The sequence below is a fragment of the Ochotona curzoniae genome, unplaced genomic scaffold (genome assembly GCF_017591425.1).
Source record: "Ochotona curzoniae isolate NIBS_2020 unplaced genomic scaffold, NIBS_Ocur_1.0 contig_291, whole genome shotgun sequence".
In the NCBI taxonomy this organism is placed as follows: domain Eukaryota; kingdom Metazoa; phylum Chordata; class Mammalia; order Lagomorpha; family Ochotonidae; genus Ochotona; species Ochotona curzoniae.
Window position 1 is genome coordinate 18410660 of NW_024465649.1, and position 17935 is coordinate 18428594.

Sequence of the window (17935 nt, forward strand, 5' to 3'; positions counted from 1 at the left end):
ATAAGCCATGCAGAGCGCAGAGCAAGCACAATATTAAACCGGGCGTGAAAAGCCAAAAGAAAGTGTACCAGAAGAGGCACATATTCCTCAAAGAGTTTAACTAGTACAGAAGTCCAAGTACTAAATATACAATGTTCTTATACCAGAATGGGACTGCCAGGAAAGATAAAAATCTTATAATCTCCCAAAGGGATGCAAGATGTCTTATTAAGGTGGCCTTCCTAAAGCCATATCCCCAATGAAGTCAGCAGGGAGCCTCTTAGAAAAAGGGGTGCTTCAATTAACAATTGCAAAAACGTGGAAAGAACATAGATGCCAATTGACCCAGGACTGGATAAAAAAAAAAAACAACTTGTTCATCTACTTTGTGGAATACTACTCAGCTATTACAAAAGAATTAAATACAATCATTTGCAGCCAAATGGGCTCAGCTGGAGACCATTATGCTAAGGGAGACGAGCTAATCCTGAAAGGTCAGTTCTCATATGTTTATTCTAATATAAGATAACTTCCATAAAAATATATACAACAATAACAAAATGAGCAAAAACACATATGTGTAACCGCACAAATGAAAGATGCAATAGAAACCAGACTATGAGGAATCAAGGAAAATCAGCGGAATGCATCTCTATTGAGGAATGAAGGTAGACTCCCAATGAAACCTCTGAAGGTAACTAGAGAAAGTAGCCCCTGGTGATGCTCACTGCTAATATGGCTAGGGATTGGTTTGCTCATCTTCTTAAGGAATGGCTCTGTCTTATTCCAATTTGCAGTTTTGTGGTGCCAAATCTAAGTGCTTTTGCTATGAATTTTACCTCTTCATACTTCCTAGTTATTTGTATCTTTAATAAGTTATTGTGATTTATTAATTGAGTATCTGTAAGAGACTGATTGCTTGTAACACCTGAGATTGTAAATGTCCCTTTCAACATTGTTTTTACTATATCTTATGATTAATAGTGTTCCAGCTTTTATTGTAATTTCTTCAGTGCCACACGGACCACACACTGCATCTATTCCTATAAAAAGGTTTTGATTTTCTGTTTTATCACTCTAGTGATGCATTGGCATTTTTGTTGCATGGCTAATGAAGTTAATGATGAAGTCTCCCTTAGCATTTGGATGCATAGAGACATACATCCAGATGAAATATGGACTCTCAGTGAAAGAGTTGAAAATATTCTGACAGTAGGATTTTGGACTCTCTGACATTGTCCATGCATACAGTGTCGGGAAACACTTCAATAACAGCGTGATGGACTTATGACTGTTCAGGAAGGACACCCATTGTAAAACTACAGGGGAAATCAGTGTGGTGGGGTAGGACTCTGGGGAGGAAGACAGAAAATCCCAGAGCCTATTACATTGTACCATAAAACAAAATAAAAATATTTTTAGAGAGAAGCAGATACATGCATAGTACTGAGAAGAGACAAAATCCTCCAGAGCTGTGCTGACCACAGCTGTGTTATGGTGGGCATTAGCTACTTAGGTTTTCTGAGCTCTTGAGATCTTGTTAGTGTGAACTTAGATGTACACACAATACACACCAGATTTTGAAGATTTGGTACAGGAAAATTAAAGTCTATCAGTATTAATAAAAAAAAAAGCCAACGGCAACATGTTGACATATTTGGGCAACATTAGTTTAAAGAAAATATATTATTAAAACTAAAAAAAATCATTCCATACTTCTATCTAATAAACTACAAAGTATGCTTTTTGAAAAAAAAAAAGAAAAAAAATACATGCTTGACTTGTGAGACGACTTGGGGCAGAAAAATGAGCCATGGGGTCAGAGAGTACAAAGCGTTAATTGTCAGGGTCCATTAGATTCCAGGAGGCCTCGATTCTTCCAAAGTTTCAGGTCTGAATTATAGGTATGAGAGATGCCAATCTAAATAATGACAAAAAAGGAAAAATGGCATTTACTTGAGTGCTGAAAAAGAATACATATGCCACAGTATACTATGAGCTTATTCAAAGATGGAGCAAAGTGGGGAATTTTCAATAGGAAGATGATGACTGCATATCATATTCTGATATACATGATCCATGATCACAAGGATTAATAACAGGGGTGGCAGCAGTTCAAAGTTAAATGCATTTGTCAAACCTGCTTGTGAAATCTTCCAGCTTAGGCAGGGCAAAAGCGACACGTTTACCCTTTATTTCCCCCTTCTCTTCAGCAAGCTGTGGTTGTATGGCTATGCACCCACACCTGTTTTATGCTTTTCAGACATGTTTGGCTCATCCCACCTGTAAAAAAGCTACAATTAGCTGAGGCATTTGCTAAGGGTGTTGAGACGTGGGATGAGTTGTAGAAGAAAATAGTAGCTTTGATCACATGAATAGTGACTGGACAAGGACTGAAATTTTTTCAAGAAAATGCAATATCACATTTTAATTCTTTTTCCTATCCACTTTACATGTAGAGTAATACATAACAATAATACTTCATTTTAATTGCACCACACTATTTAAATTACAGAAAATTAAGGGGAAGAGAGACCATAATCAATGATTCAGCAATGTGACTTTATTATGTTGTTTTAGGCCACTAAGATTGTGGTATTTTGTTATGTCTGCAACAGGAGGCTCACAGAAGCACAGCCATTAGCACAAAGTGTAGAAGGGCAGGCAGGCTGGAGAGCTGGCAACAATCAGTGATAATGTGGACAGACAGCAATGTTGACAGCTAGGAGGCAGATAAGCAGTTCAACATCTTAGAGGAAGGTAAGAGAAGGAGAGGTAGACTGGAGGACAGAAGGCCAATTGGCAGGCAGCTGGAAGAGGGGCAGGTGGTCAGTTGGAAAGCAAGATGTGAGCAGAGGACAAGAGACACGGAAGCTGACAGGAAGACAGGATGCCTGGCAGAGACTCTCAGAACCAATCTTGTCCCCATCAGGGTTAGTGGAGCCTCCTGAGACGTAGATGAATCCCATTCTTGGACTTCAGGACAAGTCTTGGGATGGGGATAGGGACTTTGGTGGGATCTGCCAGCAGCTCAAAACGCAGCAGGGTCAAGGCCACGGCCACCTTCAGCTCATTCATGGCGAATTGTTTTCCGATGCAGTTCCTGGACCGGGAAGGGAAAATGAAATGAGAAGTGGCCTCAGATCCCCCTCTGAGCTGGATAGGCAATTGTCCTTGAGCTCTAGCCCAGAGTTGGCCAGTCAGAGTCCTTGTTTGTGTGGCTTAGCCATCATCCATTTCCAAATAGTCACACACTGGCTCCAAGCCTCAGTCATGGTCTTCTGACCTTGACAAACACTACAGCTCTTCTGAGACTGTCCTGTCTCTACTCTTGAAGACACAAAGTCTCCTAGGAGAGCCAGTGCTGTAAGAAACAAAGTCTTATCACAGGAATTGTTTAATGCATTAATAATTATTGGGTCATACCCCCTCTCCACAATGTCTAGTTCCTTAACATAGAGGTCACTCACTGGTCAGAGCCTTCAGGGGGCAAATAGGCCATGTTGGTAAGGGTTCACTAGGGGAGTGTGGGAGTGTCAGTGGGGAAGTTCTCAGAGGTGAAATGGTTTGGAGCTGTGCCTACTGTCACCCATTTGCTCCTATTCAGTGTTTCAGCCTCCATCATGCTCTCACTGCGCCAGTGTCCCCAGTTTCTAATTACTGACAGAAACACTTATCCAGAGCCCAGAGCAGACTCAGGAACAGCAATCATTTCAGAAACTTCCCTTCAAGTATGAAGCAAGGCATGATGCCTATGTTGAGGGTGGGATGGGTATGCGGTTTGGTGCAACATATTTCTGCTTTTATCTCTGAGGTATTGGAGGAAAGGGCAGTATCTTTTCTCCTTTTCCCCATGAGTGAGAACCAACTTGACATTGTAAACAGTTTGCATGTGACTTAAATAGACTCAGAAACAAGACATTAAACTCACTATAGGCGCTCAGTTCTTCCCTGAGATGTTGGTCCAGTTTGTCAGATGTATTCTTTCTGTTACAGTTGCTAGTATGCTTACTGCTACTCTCCATCTCACATCTGGATTCTTCCTTATGTGAAGATAGGAATCTCTGACCAGCTATTTTTAGTAACATCCTTGGCGGAGCCAACCAGGAGAAAATGGGAGTAGCAATAAATCCTGAATAACCTTGCTCTGATGAATACACCCTATCTAGTTTTCTTATAGCCTTACTCCCTTTTTTAGTACAGTCAAAGCCTCTGCCAATATTTTATGGGGGCAGAGATGTGCCTGCTTTCTTCTAACTTAGCCATCTTGATCTTCCCCTGCTCTGTCTCTTTCAGCCGAAGTATCTGCTGCATTCGTGCAGGAAGAGTATGTAACAAGAGACAGTCCAGCTTACTCTACTCCAACTCTCTTGGCCCTTCCTGTTTTTTTCTAACCTGTGCAGGATCTGTTCGTAACTCTCTCTCCTTCATTTCAAATGTCAGGAAGATGGGGAAATTTCATATCTGTGCGGCAGATAAAACCCGGCACCTGGTTTTCGTGGTCCTCCTAAAGGAAGATACATGCCTCACTCCCCTTTCTTCTTTGCCATTATGTGAAAAAGCTCTGGAAGAACTAGTCTTCAGATGACTTCTCTTACACTGCCTTTTGTTTTTTCTTTACCGCCAACCAATCACCCTATAGGGTTGTGTTTTCCAATCCAGGTCCTTTCTTCTAGACTAGCAGGATTGGTCTTGTGATCATTCTGACCTAAAGGGTTCTCTTTTCTCTTGCTTGCTGAATTATGAAAGTTTCTCTGTCCATCTATTTGAGACTCTTTCTGTTCTAGATTGAGTCAACATATGCCATGATAAGCTTATAGATCTCTGCCATTGCCACTGATTTTCCCATCATAGGTCTGGGACCTCAAAGAATAAAACAGCCTTTTGAGAATTGTTTTACAATGTGAATTGAAGGAACCAATAGGTTGGAAAGAAAGTTGTGAAGGAAATTAGAAGCAAGGTAATGTATTCTTGGTGACAAAGGTTAAAAAAGATAATTCTTAATGATAGAAAGAGGAACTGAAGGACTTAATATGTTGTAACCTTTTGAAAGTTGAGTATGTTTGAGATTAGGTTGGATAAAGTTAAAGGAAAATTATTTTAAAGTTAGTTCTTCACAGAAGCCCAGATAGCATGAGCTTATGGTCTCTGTGCTCACGGACTGTTTTAAGTAATGGGATCATATGCTGATGTCATATGCTAATACTATCCAGCCAGGATGCTCTGTCTTTATAGCTGACTTTGATAATGAAAATTTATGTTTTAGGGATAGCTGTTTGTATTTTGTTGTTGTTGCTGTTGCCTTTACTGGGTCTTTACTGCTTGGAAAACCTGAGCCCTAAAGGAGTTAACCTTATCTGCCTCTTTTTCAACACCTGAGAGATCACCATAACTCTGGGTAGAACTGCCCTGTAGCTTTGTTTAAAATGCTCAGAACAGATGAAACATTACTTGTATTTTGACCACATGGTTTGAACCTCTGACAGTGTCACACTTACATCAGGTCTGATGTGTGCTCTGGGCTGAATAAACTACTCAAAGGTTCATCATTTAATAAGCAAGAAAATGGGAACCCTTTAGGTGAGAGTGACCATGAGGCCAATCCTGCCAGGTTCCTAAGCTGACCCTTCCGCCTTGTCACATGAGGGGATGCTCCATGGAACCCAGCAATACGTTGGCTGACATTCCAAAGGCGGCCTCTATGGTCTACTTTTAACAATAACTTACATGAATACGAAGAAAATAAACATTAATGCTGCTTAGAACGTGCCTATCTAGTTCCCTTATGGCCTGGGAAAGCAGTGAAGGAAGGTCCAAAGCCTTAGGACTCTGGACCTGAATAGGAGACCCAGAATAAGCTCCCAGCTTCTTGCTTTGGATTAGCTTAGCTCCGGTCATTGTGGCCACTTGAGGAGTGAACCAGCAGATGGAAGATCTTTCTCTGTCTCTCCTTCTCCCCATAAAAATTTGCCCTTCTGATAAAAATAAATCAACCTTTAAAAAAGAGTGCCCAGTCCATGCTTTCCTGTTCTCCAATAGTAGCAATACCTATTTCAGACTGTGTGAGGGAGGAGGTTCTCAGACCTGTGATAAACCTACAGCTGGAAAGCTGATTATGATGAACTGTCCCCTTAAAGCCTATCAGGGAAACATTAACTTAGCTTTAAATAACTCACAGAAATATGAACTCAGAGACATTTTGGTCTTCATTTTTCCTTACATCATGTATGACAATTTGTATTCCATTGAAGGATTACTGCCAACCTTTTTACTTTCCACATCAGCCATTTATTTTTTAGAGTATAATTGTCTGGCCTAACAGGTAGCCCAGTGTTTGTTTTTTTTTTTAAGTCCTGGGTTTTATGTTTACATGCCAGGAATCATTCAGATGGTATGTACTATATACTAAGTAATAGTGTCTTTTTCTCCAGATCCCAAGGACTCCCCATCACCCCCTGCCTTCCCCCAGCACACACAGTGCACTCACCTTGATCCTCCTGAGAAGGGCAGGAAAGCATGGCTGTGGCGAGCAGAACCTGGTGCAAATCGGGAGGGGTCAAACACCTGCAGAGACAGGACCAGGGCCAGGGCAAGAGGAGGTCAAGTGAGTAGAAAGGAAGCCCAGAGGGGGTATAAAACCCAAGAGGTCACCCCATGCCACCCTCTCTGTGCCCCTGTACCTCTGGGTTTGGCCACACCTTCGGGTTGTGGTGAAGGCCATAAATGGAGAGTGCAACCACGATACCTTTAGGAAAGGCAGGAGACAGAGAGAAAAAGCTGTTTTTATCCATGAATAGGAGGCTCCAGTCCCTCAGTCAGTGGTACACATGTGCAAAACAGGAAAGGCACGGGTACCACAAGTCTTCAGGTTGAACTAAATGCTCCTATTGCAAGAGTGCTAGGGTGAGCTTTGCAAAGCACCAGAGCTCAGGTGAGAGTCAGAAAAACCATGAAGCCAGGGATGAGAAGCAAGAATGCTCATTGTTTGTTGCCCAGGTAAGAGCTCACGATCATGCATTTGTTCCCAAGAGCTTCAAGGGGTGTGCATTAGCTCACTCATTCCTAATAGCAGTCCTCCAAAGTTTGCCCTTTTCCACTGTCATTTTCTAAGGAAGCAATTGGAGCTCAGAACGGCTGAGTGGCTTGACTCTCATTGCACAGGACATCCATCAGTGGTGGGTCAGGAAATGTTGGCTCCTGAAGCAGGGGCTGCAGGGATCTGAGATCTGGTCCCCAGCTGCTCTCTCTCATCACCCTGAGAGTTCCTCAGAAGCTGGATCACATCTGATCCATATGTGGGGTTCCCCAACCTTCCTCCCTTGCTTTGAACATACCAGAAAAGATGCTTATCTACCTCTGCTGCATCAGATTCTCTTCCCAGTTCTGTACATCTTAGAGTACAGGAGATTAGGGTGTATTCAGAAGTTGTCAGTGTGAATGCCCACATGGAAAACATGCTAAAAAGTTAGTCATCATAGTGTGGCCCACATGCACATTGCTTTGTGTTTATTTCCATGCAGTTTTCCATATATTACATCAAATGTGAACATTATTTTCAAAAGTGACATTGCCACTGGGGTGCCTGAGTCATGTATCAGTCCTTGAAGTAGCAGTTCCTGTCCCAGTTGCTCCATATCCAAACCTACATCCTGCTGATGTGCCTGGGAAAGCAGTAGATTGCCCAAGAACTTGGAATCCTGCTATCCACTTGGATGGAGTTCCTTCCTTCGGACCCTATTCCTCTTGTGGTAGGCATTTGGGGAGTGACCAGTGGATAGAAGTACACACACACACACACACTCTCTCTCTCTCTCTCTGTGTTTCTCTCTCTCTCTCCATCATTCTGTCTCTCTAATAACTAATTCTCTATTTTTTTCAAGTGCCAGTGAGGACACAGGTATGATCTTTTAATAAGAAGTTAAATAGACAGCTCTTTAATTGCAAATGTTTTCATGTATAGAGACTGGAACTAATATTTACTGAACTTCTAGTGCAGCCCAGCCATGTATTGGGCATTTATATATCTCATTCCAGCCACAAAGGCACATTCACCTATTGATGAACAAAGGGAGATCAGATTCAGAGGAGCAGGAAAAAATGGGGATGTTGGATCCTCCACGTGGCCTCGCACGGCACACAGGTGAGTTAGAGTAAGGATTGTATACCTTTGGGTAAGGAGCATCCATCAGGGAAGGTGACTGGCTTGCTGAGTTCTCTGCTCAAGACTGGCACTGGTGGATAGATCCTCAGTGCCTCCTTGATGCACATAGTGGTATAGGGCATCTTGTCCAGGTGGTCCCTGAAATAATGTTGATGCAGGGGAGGGGCAGGGCTGGGCACACCAGGGTTCCCCCTCTCACACAGGCAGGGTCCTCCCACCTCTTGGGCCTTCACTCACCAACTGATAGAGGCTCCATCCCCCAGGATGCTCTGGATCTCCTCGCGGCACCTCTGCTGATGCTCTGGGTGTGTGGCCAGAGCATAGAAGATCCAGGAGATGCCACTGGCTGTGGTGTCATGGCCCTCAAACATGAATGTGTCCACCTCGGCACGCAGGTCCTCATCAGACAGGCTGCTGCCGTTCTCCATCTTGGGAGATCACAGTGAGACGGCAGGCTCAGTCCCTGCTCCCATGCCTCTAGACCAGATTTGGGCTGTGCTGCACACACTGACCTTGGCAAAGAGCAGGATGTCCAGGAAATCCAAGTGCCTCTTGTTCCTGATCTTCTCCAGCTCTCCTTCTTGCTGCAGATGAGCCTTCCTCAGCTTGATCACTCGATCTATCCCAGAGCAGAGGTTGTCAGATGGAGCTGAGAGCTCCTGTCACCCCCAGGAGCCCCATCTGCCCCCAAGTTGATGTCAGTGAGGAGTATGGGAGTGGATGTATGCATCATGGTGGGATCCAGCTTCCTCTGAAGCAGGTGGGCCTCCTTGCAGTAGCACAGCCCAGGAACCTCAGCTGAATGTTGCAGGGATGTGGCCTCATTCTACTATTCCCAGTGTGATGATTCAGAGATCACAGCTCCAGACTTCTGCACCAAGGAAGTACCAAGCATGAGTATGTCCCAGCTGCTATAAGGGGCAAGGAGGGTGACTCTGCTTGAAAGACCTAAGTAGTTTCCTTGGGCTCTGCATGGTGGTGAAGGGAACTCAAGAGAAGGGAACAGAACCTGTATGCTCATGGGCAAGCTGGCAGGTACGGTCCATCAAGCGGCCTGCAGGGCTCAGTCGGTAGAGGGTATTGTTGTGATGAAACACATTTCTCATTCGGAAGGACACCAATTGGCCGAGTTCCTTAACAGCCTGGATGTAGGATTTGGAAGTCCTGATGGGAAAGACAATAGTAAGAGTGGAGGGCGACCTTTCCTCTGGAAGTGCATTCAGACTCTTCTGGGGGATTCCTCACACAGTGGGGGCAGGCAGCACTGAGGTACACATCTCTTCCATCCAACAGCCTCTGTGCGAGGGCACAGAAAACAGGCTTTCCCCCACCCTGGGGTTCAGGGATCTGTGACTGAGGCAGGGATAGCACTGCTATGAACACTTGTCCTGAAGTTGACACCTTGCCTTTTATGGAGGTGAGCATTTAGGCTGATCCGTCAGCCTCCCAGTGGCTCACAACGGTTGGTAAGCCCAAGGAACCCATAGCCAGAGGGCTGACACTGACCCACTGTCCAGCTGGACGTTGCCCTCGTGGCTAAAGGCACTCTTCAGGATGGTGTCCAGGGTCATCATCGAGATATCTTCACAAACGTCCAGAGAGGAATCCTGGCTGGGGAGCTTCTCCCATTTGTCCTTGTTGGGGGAGGGATGGACATTTGACTTTCTTCATGTCCCCAGGAGCCCTATACTAACAAGGTAAGGCTCTTTTCTCTGTAAATATTCTGGTGAAAATTCCTCATTTTACGAAACTCAGCCTCCAAAGCTGGAGTTTGTAATGTAATGCCATTTTTTAAGAAAATATGATTAAGTTAAACATGCTTCCTCATAGCAAGCTAAATTTTTCTTCACTGTCATGAAAAAAAGTTATGAGAATAACGGTTTGCTCAATGACAAAATATCAAGTTTTGAAAAACAAAGAGCAGTGGGACTCACTGTTCTAAGAGCAGAGTTAGATCTCTGGGTTAGGCAGGATCCCATTTGGTGATCAAAATGTACAGGTTATGACTTCTAAGAACAAAAATATGGACTGCCATTCTTCCTCATTTGTTAAGTGTTTGTTGATCACAATTGTATAAGAAATTAAAATCCATAGGGCCAGGTTGTGATGTGGTGGGTAAGGCCCCCATCTATGATGCCAGCATTCCATGTGGGCATCAGTTTGTGCCACAGTTGCTCCACCTCTAATCCACCTTTCTGCTAATGGCCTGGAAGAAGCAGTGGAAAATGACCCAAGTGTCACCTCAACTCATGTGAGAAACCTGGATGAAGCTCCTGGATCCTGTTTATGGTCTGGCCCAACCCTGGGCACGTTGGTCATCTGGGGAATGAACCAGATATGAAAAAATTTCTCTCTCCCTCTCTCTAACTTCGAGTGCCAACTAACCAGCTAAATAAATCTCTTACACTGTTCTCCAGGTGGCAGAGGGTGGCATGGCAGCAGGTAGGGCTCTGAGAATGTAGACCTGATACAATTTCCCAACAAGGATGACTCAAATCCATGAAGAAGCCCTGAATCCAGGCCAGAGCCTGGTTGACTAATATGCTGTCCCAGAAGCCATCACTGTACAGGCCAGCCATGTACAGATTGTGCTGGTGTCTGATGGAATTTACTTTATCTCCAGTCCACTAATGCGGAAGACTTGAAGTAGGGACTAGGTCCAACAGAATCTTCATTGGATGGTGAGAAGATTGTGGTTCCATTCTGATACTGGGATACTCACTGGCTTACTCATTTTTTTTTAAAAGGTTATTGGTTATTTTAGAGGCAGAGAGAGACAAAGAGATAGCTCCCTTCTATTGGTTCACTCTCCAAATGTGTACAATGCTGTGCTTGGGCCACGCAAAAATTGGAAATCAAGAACTCCATCCAGATCTCCCATGCAGTTGGCAGCAAAGTAATTGAGCCATACCCTGCTGCCTCCCAGGGTGTGCCCGTCTGCAAGAAACTGGAGTTAAAAGCAGAGCTTGGGCTTGAACCCAAGCACACTAATACAGCATGTGGTCATCTTAGTTGGTGTCTGAACTTCTAGGCTAAAGACCTACTCTCTGGCTTTGGTGGCTGAGGCATGCTTCATGGTGGTGTCAAGTAATGAGAGAAATGTGCTTGAAAGCCTCCAGGAACAGCCATAAACTTGTCATTCCACTATGTAAGTGTATCCTGACATTGTAGGTAGGTGTGAACAATGGCAAAGAGTCCAGCATCCTATTGTCAAGATATATTTAACAGTTTCACTGGCAGTCCATCTTTGATTTGGAAGTAGGGATGCTTATGACTATTTATGAAGAACTATACAATTATAATAATACAGGAGAGATCAGTGGGAGGGGGGATTCAGGGATGGGCAAGGAGAAATCTCAGAGCCTATAGAACTGTATTATTAAAAAAAAAATCTTCAGGATAAATCCTGGCACAACAGCTCAGTGGCTGAATTTTTACTTTGCATGTGCCAGGATCCCATATTGTTCATGTCCCAGCTGCTCCACTTCCCATCCAGCTCCCTGCTTGTGGTCTGGAAAAGCAGTAGAGGAAGGCCCAAAGGTTTGGGACCCTGCGCCCATGTGGGAGACCTGGAGGAAGCTCCTGGCTCATGGCTTCTAAAAAGTCCCCAGAATGGAGTCCTGTTGGAGGTACTCCTCCCATTTATCCTGCTGGGATTCTGCTCTGGGAGTGGTTCCTTTGGCAATGATGTCAGAAGAACAGGGTTTGAGGACTGATGTTATGCTACTGCCTGGGATACTGTCATCCCATATAGAGTGCCAGTTTGAGTCCCAGGTGTTCTACTTAAGATCCAACTTGGGGGAAGTAATGCATGATGGCTCAAGTACTTGGGTCCTTGTCACTGTGTAGGAGACCCAGACAGAATTCTGGACTCTTTGACTTTGGCCTGGCCCAGCCTTTACATTGCTGCCACCTGGGGAGTAAACCAGTGAGTGGGGAATCTCTCTCTCTCTCTTTCTCTCTCTCTCTCTCTCTCTCTTTCTCTCTCTCTCCTTTGTTATATATATATATATAAAACAAAGAGGGATAGGGTTTTATTCACAGCTGCCACTATTCATAGGGGATATATCTCTCTACCTCTACTGAGTGCTTAGAAACTCAGGTAACACTGAACCCCCAGGAATACCATGTTTTATACAATATGTACATATTTAAGAGAAAGTTAACTTATGAAATTGGCATAGTAAGACATTAACAACAGTTAATAGTAATACATTGCAATAGTTATGTCAATGTACTATAAGTCAATGAGTTATCATTTAGTATAATAAAAACATGTGAATGTGTTCTCTTAAGCTATCACATTGCACCGTGCTAACCTTTCTCCGTGTAATGATTCATACTGATACAACGCCCATGTGATGAGCTAAGGTGAAGGGAATGGCCATTTGACAATGTGTATTAGTTGACCTCAGGTAACAAACTGCAGAGGGGAAACAAGTGTGTAAGAGGGACCGGCTGCATAGTAATAGGGAAGGAAGCTTCCTTCTAAGTCCTGGAAAGCCATGCATTTGGACACATGCACGTGTGTTAACGCAAGATTGTGTGTGTCTGCCAGGCATGTGTCTGATTATGAGTGTACGTGTGCCAGTAGCAGTGTCTAGAAACATATTTCCACAGAGCACTGGGCCTGTGTGAGTCCTGCTCTAGGGTGTCTGAGCCTTGACAATGAGTGTCTATACTTCAAAGTGTGGGATGAACATTTCTGGGTGGCATCCCATGTGTCAGTACCTGTGACTGCAGATGTGTTTGAGAGTGGCCTTTGTGTGAATGCATGGGGTTAGGGAGTGTATGGAGGTGAGAAAGAGGAGGACTTACCAGCATCACTTGGACAGAGTCTGCCATGAGCCCCACATAGGGCTTCAGGATGTCATAGTGGAAGGCTGGGGTCAGCATGCGCCGGTGCTGGAACCACACATGCTCTTCCAGCAGGAGCAAGCCATTCCCTGGGCCAGAGATGGGCATGTATTTGTATCAGGGTGTCAGGGTTAGAAGGATATCAAGGAATAACTTGGGTTGGACAAAAGAAGCCCAGACATGCATGGTGTAGCCCATAAGAAGGTGAGCTTCATAATGTGAGTTTCAGAAATGTGGGTTTCCCAAGCGGGTTGATGTACCTGATATGATTATGACAGCAGTAAGATACAGATTGAAAAGGTGTTATGAAGTAGATGTTATATCAATATCAGGCTGAGCATGTTGGAGAGGAACTGAACAATGATGTATCAGAAGTCGAGTCTCAGGAGCTCTATCAGTAATAAGGGGTGAGGGTCTAGTTAGAGGCAGAGAAAGGAAGCGTGATGTGTAGTTGGAGTCAAGAGAGTTGAGTGTGCATTTTTGACATTCAAAGAGGTAATCTTGGCAAATCTACCTGGACAGTGAGTGAAGTTCTAGTTTAGACATACATACCAATCCAGGGAGTCAGGAAACTGTAGGGAAGAGCAGCCTTTGGGTCTGGAAGATAAGAAAGAACTTACACAGGAAACTAGCAGTGTCCAAGCAAGGCAGCTCCCAGGAAAGCTATGGCCACACCACAGGCTACCATCATTCTTGATGACTTCATTTGTGTTTATTTCCAAGTTACCTCCCACAGCCTCCCACCCCCTCCTATGTTGCCTTGAAAGTCAACTGGACTTGAGAAGGTAGGCACAGATTATCAAAATCTGAACACCACAGGATCAGGATGGTGAGTTGGCAAGAAATGTTGGCTATGTAACCATGCCAAAGAAGACAGGTACTTGGTTATGTAATGACCCAGGACAATGGCAAATCCAGCTTAATATGGCTATGAATTTTGTCTGATAGTTGGAGAAATTAATGTAACCAATCACATCAAAAACTAGTGATAGAAGCTATCAAAATCTAATAAATGAAGATATAAGAATAAAAATGAGCGGGGGAAATACAGAAGAATAAAGGAAGAAAAGGAAAAAAGGAAAACAAGGAATGAGGGAAGAAAGGCAGGGAGGGAGGAAGTAAGTAAGAAAAAAGGAAGAAAGGAAGGGAGTAAGAGAGAAAGAGAAGGAAGAGAGAAAGAAAGGAAAGGAAGAGAAGAAAGGAAGGAAGGAAAGAAGTAAGAGCGGAAAAGAGGCAAAAGAGGAAGGGAAGGAAAGGATGGAAGGAAGAGGAAGGAAAAAGGAAGGAAGGAAGGAAGAAAGAAGGAAAAGAGAGGAAGAAAGGAAGGGAGAAAGAAAGGAAGGGAAAGGAAGGAAGAGAGAAAAAAGAATGAATAATCAGGATCACATAGCTGCTTTGAACTTTCAGTATACTCAGTAAACATTGTTGGCTTTGGGCTGGGCTGGTAGCTGGTAGAGGGTATACATACAGCTTTAATTTTGAACTGTCACCTTCTTTGGAGTTTTCCAAACCAAGGACAATGTACTCACAAAGGAAAAGCTGCTGCAGATGGGATGTGATTTAACTCACCTGATCTCCCTAGAATCACCTTTATATAGTCAGGGTCATAGATGGTGAAAAGGAGCTCACTCCCCCACAGCCAGCGAGGACAGGCACTTGGGAATTTCTCTACTCGCTTGAGCAGTTGTGGCAGCTCCATATCCACTGGAAACTGTAACCCAAGGAAATGAAATCAGTAGTATCTTTCTTATTAGATTTGATTGTAATGATTCAGACTCTGATCAGATCTCTTGCCTGGTCCTGAAGGTCATGACCCAAAGTCTGATTCTGTCTCCCTCCTGTGCTATCTGTGTTTCCTCCTCACTCAGAAGTGCTTTAGAAATGTATACGCAGTAGGAGCTCAGCTGTTCAGGGACTGGGTCTCTAATGTCTGAAACCTTTTTATGGAACCTGTTATGCAATGGTCTAGCCAGACCTGTGATCAGAGAGGGATTACTAGTGTACCCTATTTATACTGAAGAATAAGGCAGCCACTGTTAGTGATACACCCATGTGATCTCTATTAAACACAGTCTAGTTGACCTTGCCTCTGCTTCCCTGGGTTCCCATGGCTCCTTGGGTGTCTCATGTTTCAATCAAATGCCTTAGGTGTTCAATCAAATGTTCAGGTGTCCCCCTGAGCTGGGCTTAAGAAGAACTTTCAGGGACCAGCCTTTGAAAAAAAAAAAAAAAGAGAGAGAAGAAGTCTGAGCCCAGCAGTGATTTGAGAATGTGAGTGAATCCAAGATGAGTAGAGGATGGATGGGGACACTCATGATTCATCCAACAGCTGCTTATCAAGTAAGTACTCACCCTGTACTGATTGCCTTCTCAGGAGCTAGGAACTTTGAGGGAATAAAGTCCCTGTAACTATTAAACCAACATGTTAGTGAAATAGGGGCAGCATGGACAGGCCTGTCCTCTCTGAGAAATGTCCTGTTCCCGCTACTTAGGAGGCTGCTCTATAATCCCTGCAAAAATCCATCTTATAATCAGTTCTTGGCTTTGATCTGGTGCAGCCATGACCTAGAGAGTAACACCCCAGTTTCTTGCCTCCTTCTCCAGGATCTACCCATGCTGGCCTATCCCAGGTGTGGGTCCCTGTTTTAACACTGTTGTCATGCCTGATTCCTGACTGCTTGGTGCCCAAGCCAGTCAGCTGTCTGAAAATCCTGCCTCCTGGCACTGCCGTAGTTCAAACTAATTACATGTGATTTTCCATTCCTGATAAAGCTGATAACAGCAGTATTAAAGAAAATAAAATACTTATAAGTGCTAGAAATAGTTGTTACTACTCAACAAAAGAGGAGTGGTGGTTCAATACTATGAGTAACGTTATTGAAGAGAATTTATTCAGCACTGATGAGTGCATATGTCATCTCACGTCTATCAGTGTTAAGATATTAGTACCTCTTAACATCAATTCCTAGCTCAGAAAGGGGCATTGTTATATTGTTATCTAATGACAACTGCATTGTCCAAATGTCACAATTTCTCAGTCAATAAATAATCTCCAGTCCATAGTCCAATTTGCTTGAATGAATTTGGCTTTGGCTGTTTGTCTGTAGTCAGTCTGAAGAGTTTCCATCTTTGTTTCCACTGCTGAACATTGACTGTCCTTCTCTGAGAAAAGAGAGGCCCCGCTTTATGTCCCATTGCCAGGACTCAGTGCTGCCAATACAGAGGAGGTACGGTGACACTGTGCCTCCCCAGGCACTAAGGCGACTCTTTTTCTTTACCTTGGCACTCCTCACACCTAGTCCAAATGCTCCTTGTATCACACTCTGTGTGAACACTGAGGTTCAGGGAGAGAACGATGTGCTTGACCTCAAGGTGGACAAAGTCCAAGGTACATATTAGAGGAGTGGGGTCTATTTAATATACAATTCAAACATTGACATGCTTGCCCGAGGACACAGACTTCTCTCATGTGCACCCAGGACCATCAGAGTTCCACCCCTAGATCATCTCCTTGCAGAGTCCTTCAGACTCGCGCACGTGAAGCCAGGTGGTCCCCAGCACCACATGAAGCCCATCCACCCCAGCTGAGCGAGCTCTTCCCTGTGTCTTGGACTCCTTCTGTGAGTCCTGCCTATCATCTCCACACACAAACACTCCCTGGCTGAGATTCCTTCATATTGATGTCCGGCTTCCCTAGCAAGTCCAGGGCCACATAGAGAGGATAGCTCTGAGTGACTGTGGCCAAGGACACCTCTAGAAGCTGATGTTTTGAGAACAGCTGGAGCTGCAGGGGATGCTCAGCCTGGAGATGCAGAGACTCAGGAAGAGCAATCATTGCCTCCAAAGTGCAGGGCCTCAGAACAAAGAGCAGATCCACATGAGGAGGAATGCATGACAGCTGAGTCATGGCAGGTGAGTTCCTGTGAGGGGGTGAGCTCCCTGTCACTGAAATGAGTCCAGCCCTGAGATGAGCTTCGTGTACCTTGCAGGCTGTGCATTGTCACACAGCAAGCTGGGCCCTGTGGATCAGCTGAACTGATTCCAAGAGCCATGATCACCCCCCCCCCCACTCCCCTGTCCTTCTCCTTCCTACCTCTCGCAGGTGCCCAAAGAGCCAGTGGGATGGAGGGCTTGGGAACTGCTGGAGAGCTTTGAGCAGCCATTGGCGGCGCAGGTAGTGCTGGGCTGCCTTGAACAGCAGCAGAAGCAAGCCCAGCAAGAAGGCCACCTGCAAGAGCCCAGAGAAGCTGCCCGGGAGCCTGGCAAGGTTTAGCGCGGAGACACTCATGATTCAGCAAGTGCTGGACTTGTGACTGTTCCTCTCTGTCACTGATTGCCCTTATGTACACATACAGGAGTCCAGGGAAGGTTGCTCCACCCAGCTGAAGGGCGGGTAAATGGTGAGGCTAGAGCTTGAATCACATAATCCCCAATTTATTAACCCTGAAGAATCCACCCAGAAAAGCTGTCTCAAGAGACAGTATGGGCCCAGCGCGGTGGCGCAAGTGGTTAAGGTCCTCGCCTTGTACGCCCGGGATCCCATATGGGCGCCGGTTCTAGCCCGGCAGCCCCGCTTCCCTTCCAGCTCCCTGCCTGTGGCCCGGGAAAGCAGTCGAGGACGGCCCAAAGCTTTGGGACCCTGCACCCGCGTGGGAGACCCGGAAGAGGCTCCTGGCTTCGGATCGGCATAGTATCAGCCGTTGCGCTCACTTGGGGAGTGAATCATTGGACGGAAGATCTTCCTCTCTGTCTTTCCTCTCTGTATATCCGCCTTTCCAATAAAAACATAATAAAAATAAATCTTAAAAAAAAAAAAGAGAGACAGTAGGAACACCCCTGCATCTACCATTTTCTGCTTTCCAGGATATCCATGGATATTTACTGAGTTCCTACTATGTGCCAGGCAGCGTGGAAGGTGGTAGGACACAGTTGTAAGGA

At 44.8% G+C, this 17935-nt stretch overlaps 1 protein-coding gene across 2 annotated transcripts; it reads right to left on the reverse strand.

Annotated features, from left to right (window-relative positions):
• Positions 1–2913: 2913 nt before the first annotated feature.
• On the reverse strand, positions 2914–17285 carry LOC121155380 (cytochrome P450 4A7-like). 2 transcript variants are annotated; one of them, XM_040978688.1, is made up of 12 exons: positions 17091–17285; positions 14567–14708; positions 13550–13594; positions 12959–13086; positions 9647–9774; positions 9150–9304; positions 8653–8759; positions 8378–8568; positions 8145–8278; positions 6660–6724; positions 6467–6543; positions 2914–3082 (listed from the first exon to the last, which is right to left on the reverse strand). In XM_040978688.1, exons 1-12 carry the CDS (start codon positions 17283–17285, stop codon positions 2914–2916), a joined length of 1536 nt encoding a protein of 511 aa, XP_040834622.1. The 2 variants fall into 2 exon arrangements, with proteins under 2 accessions (XP_040834622.1, XP_040834623.1); XM_040978689.1 differs by lacking the exons at positions 2914–3082; positions 8378–8568; positions 9150–9304 and having other exon boundaries at positions 6463–6543; positions 8145–8332; positions 8649–8759.
• Positions 17286–17935: the final 650 nt, after the last annotated feature.